Raw genomic sequence first — 11,546 nt, forward strand, 5'->3', positions numbered from 1 at the left:
TAACTGTGACATCAAATGTTATGATCTTTTTATATTGTGTCACTTGCAGTGTAAACCAATAAACCAGCAATTTGTTAGCTAAACCTCCTTGGCTGATCCGTGTTTGTGAGGCAATAATCCTGCGTCTGACCAATTATCATTTTCTGGAAGTTCATTGCTGCTGTTCAAATTGGGAAAACACTGCAAATTTAATAGTTTCCATTTAAACAAATATTTTTATTACATCTACCAAATTAAGTGAGAAATGAGCTCTGAAACTGTTATGTCCAGCCATTTATACTGTTACTCCTAATTCATAATCTGGCATAGCAGCCCTTTCAGTCTGTCTGTCTGACTGTGAATTTCCATTTTGCACCACTTCTAAGTCACTTCAGGAAGCAGCACAGCACTGACTGAGAAACACACAACTTGACACTATGTACTGTTTATGCCAGTATATGCCCAAACTGAACACATTTATAATATTTAATAAGATGCCCAAAATGCCTGTTTAACTTTCTGACCAAGTATTGATCTTGGAGGTACATGTTTGTTTTTTTTCCCCTTATAAAATAAGGTAAGATCTATCTGAGTAACTTGTTTACATATTTTTCTATGGTGGGTACAGCAAGACAGTAACCTAAGGTTTAAGAGGCATAATTTCTTAAGATTACTATGCCATGGTGTTTGAAGAACTTCTTTAAGCTCTGCCTAAAAACACTAGTTAAGGTATAGATTTACTTATTTGTCAGTTCTGTTGCTAAATCAGGTAGAGAACAGTCTTTTGATTACTCATCTCAAATCTGTCAATTGAGTACAGTGAGCCCTATTTATTATTGTTTCCCACTACCTCATCTGCAAGTTAACTACCTTTTTCTTAATCTGATGCCTGAAATACAAAACTAATTGATAGAAAAATACAGACAAGTAATTAATTTGGCTCATAGGAGGTTTGGGTCCATATATCAGCCACATAGCAATTTCACCTGTTGTGTAGAGCAATGAATTATAGAAAGTAAATTTATAATAGTAGTAAATTGAAATACTTGGTGACTGGGATGGAGTGGATAGCTTCACAATGTGCTCTTCATTAATGCAGATTTTGAGTATAGTTACTGTTCCTTTTTCAGCTCTGACAGTTAATGTAATATTATGATACTCTAGAGTCCATGGTGAATGTTTACTCAGTTAATTCATTAGTCATTTGTTACATGTATACCTAATCTTCATTAATTCCCAGATCCCTATTTCTTCACCTTTGCCTTTTTGACTAAAGTTATTGTCTCTCAGCTCATTTTTCCCAAAGGTGAACTGACAAGATACAAACCTTGATTGAAATATGTATCCACATGATATATTGAAGTTCTTTTGTAGCAGATTTTTAGAAATCAGTGGATCTTATCATTTTGATAACCTATGAATGAAACAATATTAGAAATAAATGAACGAGCTCTCCAGAGGCTGTTTTCAATAGGATCTGTACTTCATACTCATAAGATTACCAAGGCTTCCAAACACTTTACAGCTCTTGACTTTAGTATGGTTCCTGTCTGTTAGAAATGCTTGGATACAGAAAGTAATTGTATGAAGAATAAGCTGCTTTTCCTTTTGCAGCTAAACTGGCAAATTTCACTAAATATATTTAGCCTACATCTTCGGATATTACCTACATTTCACTTAAAATTTTAATATAAAGTGGGGTGGATAGGTGTGATATAATTTGAATTCAGTTTCCATAGACCAAAATGCAAGATGATTATATGTAGACTTTGTTTGCCTTACTGTTGTATGTCATAAACATTTCAACAGTTAAGCTGCTCCAATTTTTTTAATTGGACTTCAGTTGAAATTTAACATGAAGAATTAAACATGTGTTTATTGCATTCACAAATGTGAATAACAAATTCCTTTGTCAAACCAAAGGCTACTTAGCCAGGGCCCTTGGCAGAATAGTAGCACTTTGCATTGTTGTGATGGAGTCCCAGGTTTGATTTCTGGCTCTACTCTTTTGTCACCTGGACTATGAGAATATGAGTATGATACTGAGGCAATATGCCCCTTTCTGGAGGGAGGGGAAGTGTGTCTCATGTGCCTCATCACTGACACATGTGACTAAGGAGCAGCATTGTTGGTCCCTGAATGGATTCTTGGTCAATCCGTCTGAATCAAAAACATTACTGTGATTTGGGATTAAGGGAGGGAAGCTTGGGAGAAGATCATTGGGATGCTATGAGGTCCACGGTTAAAACTGGGCTACTTGTGTTCTATCTGGTGTGTTCAGCTGGGTGTGGATTTAGTCTTACTTTTAAGTCAGACCTCATTTTTCCAAACCTCCTGATCTTTTCTAGCTCTTTCCATTCTTCTCTCTTACAGACCTTTATCTTTCAGTCTCCCAGACAGGACAGGTAGACACAGGTATTGCTGACTTTGAGAAAAAATGTATTTTTAACAAAAAGGGAAAGCAAAATGATGTCAAAGGCAATAAATTATTTAGGCCAGACTCAAAAATTATTTGTTAATATACCCATGCCAGTCCTTGTAGCCTATTTTTTGTGCTAGTTTCTTCTTGTAGTTCCCTCATCTTTTATTGGCCATAGTATATTTTACTAGCTTGTCATTTACTTCATATGTTCTTTATTTTAATGTTTTTTCTTCCTACATTGTAGAATTTAACTTTGCAGTTTTTTTATGTCGGCATTTAAATAAGAAAAAAATATGGATATTTTTGAAATTAAAAAATATTAATCTGAATAACAGTTGAGCACACAGATAGCTGATATTACTAATGTAGTGTCACATGGTTGAAAAACTTAAACTCTAAGTGTGTGGTCAGGAACATCCTGCCCATGAGAGCCTTAACATAGTTAGTGTTAGCTCTAATGGTACCGCTTCCAAACTAAAAATCAGAACCTTTATGGTCTTGTATTGGAGTGAAATTTTAGAACAAGTTGTAGATAAACAACAAAGCATATTTGTTTTAATAGTTTGATCCCAAATAAATACTGAATAATTCATAGACTTTAAAATTGTAGAGGTGAAATGTAAAGATGACCTACCGATGTTATTGGCTTTTTAAGGTTAACATTATTGTGCTGAATGTCACTAGCCAACAGGGTCAAAGGACAGTTGGCACATAATGAACTTCAAATGTATATTTTTTTCCTTTTGCAAGTGCTGATGTCCAGTGTAGTTGTGGATCATTTGCTCCTTCTTCAGGAGACACCCTGGAATTTTCACGGGGAGTCTTATGGAGCAACAGCCAGTGATCTAAGACAGATATGAACAAAAGAACTTTGAAATGTATGAGGAAGTGTACATTTTCAGTTCAGAATGTGCTGACTGCCCCTTTGATCCTGGTTATTTGAAACATTAAGTACAACACGGTAATTTGAATGTCAGTGTGCATTAGTTGTAGACTACCTTTGAAATGAAATATTCTTCAAAAAAAAAAATCAGCTCCACTTATTTTTTTTTTCTTTTGTAACTGGAATTTGAAATCCACTGGGTTGTAAATAATTTTGCTATTCTCTTTTAAGAGACTCTTTTTATTGGATAAAGGATAGACTATGCAAGAAGTATATCTTCCCATTTTAAAAAGCAGATTTAACAAGTAAGCTTATCTGAAGTCAGTTTTTACTATTCTTCATTTTAAAGGTTTAGTGTAAAAATATTTTATATGGTAATAACATGTTTTACTTGAATTTGAAACTTCTTGTATTATATGAAGGAAGTAATCCAAACAAATAACCACCCTCACTTTTGCCTCCTCAAGTCACTGAAAATAAGACGTATTTCACTATGTAAGAAAGAGGAGCTAATTTTTCAGTAGTTTTTGGCATATTGCTACTTTTTTTTTTCAGTTGCATTCAAACATTTTGTTTTTTATTTTTGGGTCTGGCAATTTAAAGAAAAAAAAATCAAACAAAAAATCATTCCCATCCATTACTATCTTTGTGATGCAAGTGCTTGAAATTTCTAAGAGTATGTCTAAGTCTTCTATCTGTTTGGCCTCATTTTGATATACCTTCAGACTTCATTTTGTTTTTTCTCTAATTCTGTTCATTTATCTAACCTCATGAGCAGAGAACATGATCATTCCTTTATATTCTGTACTGCATCCTTTCATCCTATTCATAACCCTGCTGCTTCGAAATCATACTTCTTCTGGGAGGAGGAGTTGGTATAAAACACCAGCTGCAGTGATATCCAAGTACATTCCAATACATGTGGAAAAGACCAGTTTCTCTAGCAAGGTTTCAGCCTTCAGTAATTCATTTTCAAGTAATCTGCATAGTTGTGTACCTCCTTTTTACTAACAGCTAGCTTCTTGTGGAGCTGTTGAGAGGGCAGCCTAAATATTTATCCATTTGTCTTGTAAGAAGCATACATGAATATTACCTAAACTTGCAAAAGCACCAGTAATCTGTTCCAGTATACTTGAGATCTTTTTTTTAAAATGTGAATAAAATCAACATTTCTAAGGTTATCTTCATGTAATACATTATGTCACAATATTCTTTCCTGATAATCCTGGGATAACTACCATATTAACAAAATAATGACCTCAAATTATACCTAACGTATTTAATATTTAAGTGAATTGAAATTTCTCATTTGATAAACAGAGGAACATTTTCTATTTGTGCTACTGAACGGAATGTGCTAGCTTTGATCTTAAGCAAAACAGTCATATTATTTAAAGTTTCTTATGTGGCATTGATAATTCATGTTGAAGCCACAAGCCTTTAAGTATGTGATCAGGTTTACAAACATTTGTAAGTGGCTGTGAATAAAGCATTAACATATCAGGTGTTTCAGGATTAGTGTACAACATTTTTTAACAGTGAAATGGAGAATACAAAGCAGCTAGGGGGAAAATATGGTGTTTGGTTCATTGTAATAACAGCTCTATATGCAAGTTCATACCGTACTTCTAAAACTTCATGCACATGCTTGAGAAATTTCATTTTCACTTGCTTAGATCATTTTGCTTGCTGTGAACTTTCATAATTCACTGCATGATCAAGGCTTGCCACTTAGTTTTTTAAAGTGTTATAATTTTTCCTTCACCACCCTAACTTTTCTGCTAAAGTATTGAATAATAAAAGTAGTTGAAAGCTGTACTGTGCAATATTACAGTAACTACTTTCTCATCAGGTACGTGCAGCAAACCTTTTATGAACAAATTGAATTTGAAGTATTTCTTGTGTTTCCTCTTTTCTTTTATAAATTAAATTTACTCTTGGCAGCAGGAATTACAGAAAAATAGCAGAATTGATCACCAGTTTACTATTCGACGTACTAAACATTGATAAGTCTGCTGATGCATTCAGTATATAACTTAATACAAACAAACTACTTTTACTGTGTATTATTTTTTTTGTTACTGTAATACCTTTAATCAGATATTTTTTAGACCTCTTTATCTAAAAATCTGTTCAGTGCATCTTAGAAGTACTATATGACTTTGTCTTGTGCTTATAAAATTGTGAGAATGGTTGTGCTAAAAGGGCATTGCAGTATATAAATGCTACATATGTCAAATCACAAAACCATTTAATAAGGGGGAGGACTTTAGGAGAAAAGGGTATGGTGGCTTGAGAATGTCTACGCTTCAGTATATGAAGATGAATCCTTATCTTTCACTCTGGAAACTGTTTGCCCCTTTTCTGCCTGCAAGTGAATCTGAAATGCCATAGTCCTTCTATCAAGGATATTCTTTCATTTTAAACCAAAATTATCAGAGATGAAGTTTAGTTAAAACTGTGTTTTTATTTTTTTTTTATTTTTATTATTTTATTTTTTGGGTGTCAGTCATGGTATTTTAAATAATTCTCAATTGTGTCTCCTTTTTCTTGGGGTGGGAGTCAGGGACTGTAAGTCTGTGTAAAGAGCATAGCTACAGGTAGGTAAAAATAATGACCGGTTATGTTCAAGTTTTTATTTGTCCATTCAAAAAAGAAAAATTATCTTTCATTAAATTAGGGTAAATTTTTACCCGAACCCTAATCTGCATTAAATTAGGGTATGGGATCTCCATCCTAGTCACCTAGAAAGACATCTGTGTTTTAAATTGCCACCCATGTCTGTCTATGTGGACCACATGCATTATTTATAGTACTTTGCTGGTCTCCCATTGTTTAACTTTTAAATTGTATAATTCATTGCTTTTGTTGCTGCTTTAACAGTGTTTACATGTTCCGTGTGGAAAACAGTTTACAGTGTCCTATTCTTGGAATTGCTCAAAGGATTTTTCTCCTGTGATTGAACATTGTATTTAAAGAGAGAGAAATCAAGTTAGAGGAGGAAATTTACATTTATTTATTTATTTATTTGGTAGCTTGTAAAACTTTCTGAACAGTTATTTGTGTATTAATACAGATGTTTCAAGACTCAAATCCAAAAGGAGGTTTTAAAATCAATTTCTTGTTGCATTATATTATTGCATTATGTTTTTTTAAAGGTGAACCACAAAAAAAGTAGTGCTGTGCTTGGCAGTGCTCTTTTATGATGTATAAAGTGAGCCTCAAGTTTTTTTTTAAATTCTACTTGTGAGTTTTTATATTAGTAATACCAGGTCCTGACTTCCTTTCTCATGGAGTTGAGATGATGGTGACAGTTTTCCAGCTACAAGAGGGAAGTCAGGATCCAGTACTTCTGGTATTCTTTTTGGGTGAAGTTCTGTACTGTATCTCAGCCCATGAAGAGGCTTCAAGCTTTCCCAGTTCTGGGGTACTCTATGCTCCCCAGACAGCCATGGTGGGAGTAGGGCACTGTTTAAGTTACAGCAGCATGGCCTGGCTGCTTGTGTGCTGCAGCACTGCCTGGAATCTCTAGTGTTGCAGTGCCACCCTTGATATGCCCTTCTCAACCCTGGCATGCCTCTGATTCAAGTGTTTGTGAGGGGTCCTCAGAGGAAAGACTCTCAGCTGTCTGCCTCAGCCCTGCTTCTCCTGTGGCTGGATCTGAAACTTCAGGAGCCCATTTGCACTGCACTAACTCTTCCACCGGGCATAAAAAGTCCAGAGAAGTAGTGAGGATTTGATCTTATGTTTTTCTGGCTCTTTTGGATAAAAACAAAATTGTACAGGGTTGGGGAAAATCTTAGATCAGCTTTAGCCCTTGTAAAAGAGCAGTAGAAAGAAAAAATACTGTTCCACTTTGTAGTCCATCTTTAAATCTGGATATTGCTTAGCGATATCTAATGAATTGTTGCATAGCTGTGGGGTTTTTGCTCACTGCAAGCTGATGCCACAGAGGTCACATGCACCTTAGCCCAATTACTGTAAATACTACAAACTTCCTTTTGAAAACATTATACATTACATGTAGATACTGTATTTTGAGCAGTAATTAATTACAGAAAATGCTATTCTGAGCAAGTATGAGTCAGATGTCTCCAGAAGACCACCATTCTTTTTTGCCATGTTGCTTACTCAGAATTCAGGGTCCTTACCCAGTTTATAATAAAACCTTAGATACCTTCCATCTCTGAAGGCTTAATCTTTTTTGTTTATTGGAATAGCATTTACCTTTTTTTCTTGCCATTTGTTTATATTAGTTGCATTACTTAAGTCCCCCAAGTATAAATATTATACAGGAATATTCTGTCTAAGATCGTTAGTTTTGAGAATTGCTTACGTAAACTTTAAATTTAAAAAATTGCTAAAGAATTAAGCAGTATGTTAAGCCTCAGCAGACAGATTTTTAATGTTCTTAATTTAGAGAATATTAAATTTAAATTTCTATCTTTCCAAATACCTTTTGCTTTTTAAAACCATTTTGCAGACTTTCTAAAAAAAGTAATATCAGTGAGCGCAGACAGCAGTTTGTCTATCTGCTTTTGGGTCTCTTTCTTGAGTTGTAAACCTGAAATACTAACACAAGTAATTCTACATATGTTTCAGCAAGACAGTAAGTCTTGTTTTCACATTCTACATCTGACCATACATGTGCAATGAATTGTTTTATTAAGGGGAAAAGTTTCAGTGTTTAAAATAAGTTTTAGCTTTTCTGTACACCAGTAAATAAAATGGTGATTTGATTCTAGTTTCTATTTTTAAATAATTATTTATGCTTTTAATTAGGAACATCTGTATTTAGAAACTAATAATGAGGAGAGGTTCTCTGTATCCCATAGAGCTCTGAGTTGGAAATTATTTAGTCAGTATTTCTACTACAAATCCTTGTTTTCAGGGGATACAATTTGTCATTTGGCCATACAAAAAATCTACATGGTAATAATGCTTGGCATAGAAAGACTTAACTCATGAGCATTTCCTCCCCTCCCCCCTTAAATATTAAAGGAGAGAAAATCAGCTTCTTTAGTAAGTGGGCAGAAGAAAATCAAATGATTCATGCTTTGTTTTGCATTCCATTGAAAATGTTAAGCCCAGCTTTTCAGAATTGCATGCATGTAATTACTGTAATTGTGTGCAGTTGTAGAACAGGAATGTACACATTTTTGTTGGTGGTGATGCAGTTCTAAAAATATGTGCCTTTGATGCTAAATTATATATTCTTCAAGTCATTACTTTTTAAAAGAGATACTAGAATAAATCATTAAAAAAACAGCTACGGTACAAACACGTTTAAAATAGAGTTGTATGGGTGTTTTGCACCTCATACAGACTTGGGATCAGATCATTAGTTCACTGTAAATTGGCATAGCTGCACAGAAGTTTGCAGAACTATGTAGTTCACGCCAGTTGGGGATCTAGCTCCTGGTACATAGGCATGGCAGCAACTTTGTCTAAATGGCAGTACTAGGATAAAATCAGTTGTAACATGTTTTTATTTTACAGATATATTAATGAGTCGTTTTAACTGTTTAAAGATTAGAGCAGAAGAAATTAACACAAAATAAAATTGTTGAGTGTTTGACTTGATGCAAGCCAATAAAATTAAGCTATGACTGTTAATGTCCCAGTATTCTTAGGAACTGCAGGTGTCTCAAATGAATGATTTGAGATTATGTATCATGTAAGTGGCTTTAGGATCAGTACAAGTTAAAGACTGTGTGTTAGCTTCAGCTATATCTCAGTGTGGTGGTTTTACAACCTACATATTACTTAGCTTGGTTTCCTCTGGTCCTTCCCTGCTCCCATATACTTTTCATCAAATTTACATAGCATGTTTCTGTAATATTTTAGACTTCATGTGAACTGTTTTCTCTTTCTGGTTTAGTATTTCCAAATAACCCATTTCATTCCAACTCAAACTACCATCTGGTCTTCCTAATCTTGTAACTATGAGAACAATTTAAATGTTAGTGCTGTCTGTCTATACCACTTGTAGGCTTCACCTGTGTTGTATTTTTTTCTTTACTTCTGTATACAGGCTGGTTTAGCAGGAGCCCCAGCCCGGGCTGTGTCAGCTGTAAAGAATATGAATCTTCCAGAGATCCCAAGAAATATTAATATTGGTGACATCAGTATAAAAGTGCCAAACCTGCCCTCTTTTAAATAAAATGGCTGCTACAGGTAAAATCAAGGAAAAATGTAATTGAAGTTTATCAAACAAAGAAATTTCTAACTTTTGCTATTCGGATAAAAAAGTACTGCATAGAAATTCTGTGTAAAATCAGTATGTGAAGTTGAATGTTGCTTTTGTCTTGCGCAATGATTTTAAAGGAAATGGGTAGTTCCTGTGTGACTTCTAAATTACATTCCTATGCCCTTGTAAGGCATAACACTGTCTTGGCTGCTGCAGTATTTTGGAAAAGTATTTAAGATGTTCTTTACTTTATATAACCTATAATGTTGAGTCTTTTTGTATATCCACTAAGGTCTATGATTAGTGCAGCATTCCTTAACTACTTCTGCTGTTTGTCGTGATTATTAAGATGCAAGTGTGTATGTTACATGAAAACGTTAAACTGTCTTTTGTTTTTGTTTAAATAAAGTCATAATTAACTGGACTCTTAAACGCGTTTTTGTCTGAAATCTATTCTTAGCAACAAATCACTTGCTTCCTATTTGTTGAGCAAAGTGTGTGTATAAAAACTGTGTTAGCATTAATGTATTATTTTGATGTCCAGATGTTGAAAGAATTATACTAAAATATTGTGTGAGTGTTCTGGAACTATGAACTTCACAGAGATTATTCAAGATTGTTTTGAAGAAGAAATTTGCCTCTATTAAAAATGGGTAGATATGTATAGACTTCGGTTACAAAAAGATGTTTTCAAAAGTGTGTTCTAAATTCTGAAAATCTTTTCTGTTGACCTGCGTGTGCTGAATAATAAAGGATGGTGGCATAGTTGGTTGTGCTTCCGGGAGGGTCTTAGTCGTGTGAGAGGGGGAAGAGAAGAAGATTATGGGATTAGTGGGCAGCTGGAGACAAAGGGTCTAGGATGGGGTTGCTCTTTAAGGGAGAAACATGGAGAACTAGAAGTAAACTGGGCAGCCAAAAGGGAATATCTGGTGTACTGCTGGCATGGAAGGGTATGGTGTGGTGAGAAGGAAGCTGGTTAAAAAGACCTGGCAGCTGGGATAAAATGTTTAAGGAAAGTGGGGGGAGGGAAAATACCTAACCCAAAGACTGGTTTGTTAGATTCAAGAACTGATGAGCTAGCCTCATGTTAAATTTTTGAAAGGACCAAGGTTTCAAATATTAGTTTGATTTCCATGAGTTAAAATATAAAGTGAATCAGCAATTCAACAGCTCCCTTGTTTGAAAACAGAGTAGTTGTGGAAATTGTAGCAAATTATAGTACTTAAACTGTTATAATGATATGTTCACAGTCTGAGTTGAATTCAGGTCTACCTGCAAATAGCTTTTATTCACTCACCTCTTGAAGAGCATGGTGTGGTGTCCATATTTGCTATCAAAAGTACATATCTGTGAAGTTTCATATTTAATTCTGAATCATTGTCTGCCAAGACCAGATGCAATGTTTCTAGTGTAGTGTGTGTGCTTCTGCCATGAAATTCCAAAGAGCTGTAAATATAACAACTTTAATAGTTTGGAAGCAGAAAAATAGCATGTTAATTAAATTTGCAGGTTAAACGTGGGGAGAGAAGGGTTGAATTAGATATGTAGACAGATATAAAAAAAAGTAAGTTAGAAACATGACTAGGAGATAACACAATGAGATTCAGCTACAAAAATGCAAGTTTATATAACTGGGATATAGTAATCGGAAACAGATATTCAATTGGCTTGAGATCCTTGGAAAGCAGTAATGTTTTAAAGGCCTGTGGGTGGTAATGGGCAGGAAATTGGTATGCTGTTGAATTTGCAAAGTGATAGGGTAGCCAGAAAAAAAAAAAGCCAAAACAAATTATGGGGCAGATTATCAGAGGGTGTAAATTGTTGTAGTTCCAGTGGAAGAAGGGAGTCACCATTAGAACTATGTCAATTTACATCAGCTAAGAATCTGCCTCTTTGATTTTGGGCTGGGTCCACTGATGCATTCCTTCATGGATCGCAGAAATAAAAGTACTGCTCTGTGTTGCACTGGAAAGACTGGGTCTAGAATAAAGCATGTAAGGGAAAACTTCAAAGAATGGGAGAAATATCCACTGTGAGAAGGTGCACTGTCACAGGCATTCCACATATTTTGT

General features: G+C 34.7%; 1 protein-coding gene across 3 annotated transcripts in view; it reads left to right on the top strand.

The window, feature by feature from the left end:
- Positions 1 to 9,898, top strand: part of AP3S1 (adaptor related protein complex 3 subunit sigma 1) — a 42,488-nt gene extending 32,590 nt beyond the window's left edge. For 2 of the 3 annotated variants that reach the window (XM_075067167.1, XM_032789118.2), the window contains one exon: positions 9,319 to 9,898. In XM_075067167.1, coding sequence (XP_074923268.1) covers positions 9,319 to 9,447 — 129 coding nt within the window. In that variant the 3' untranslated portion in view covers positions 9,448 to 9,898. Of the gene's footprint in view, positions 1 to 2,352; positions 2,395 to 9,318 lie in introns of all 3 variants that reach the window. The other variant, XM_032789119.2, reaches the window with a different exon arrangement.
- Positions 9,899 to 11,546: the final 1,648 nt, after the last annotated feature.

This window comes from Chelonoidis abingdonii, chromosome 6 (assembly GCF_003597395.2).
Source record: "Chelonoidis abingdonii isolate Lonesome George chromosome 6, CheloAbing_2.0, whole genome shotgun sequence".
NCBI lineage: Eukaryota > Metazoa > Chordata > Testudines > Testudinidae > Chelonoidis > Chelonoidis abingdonii.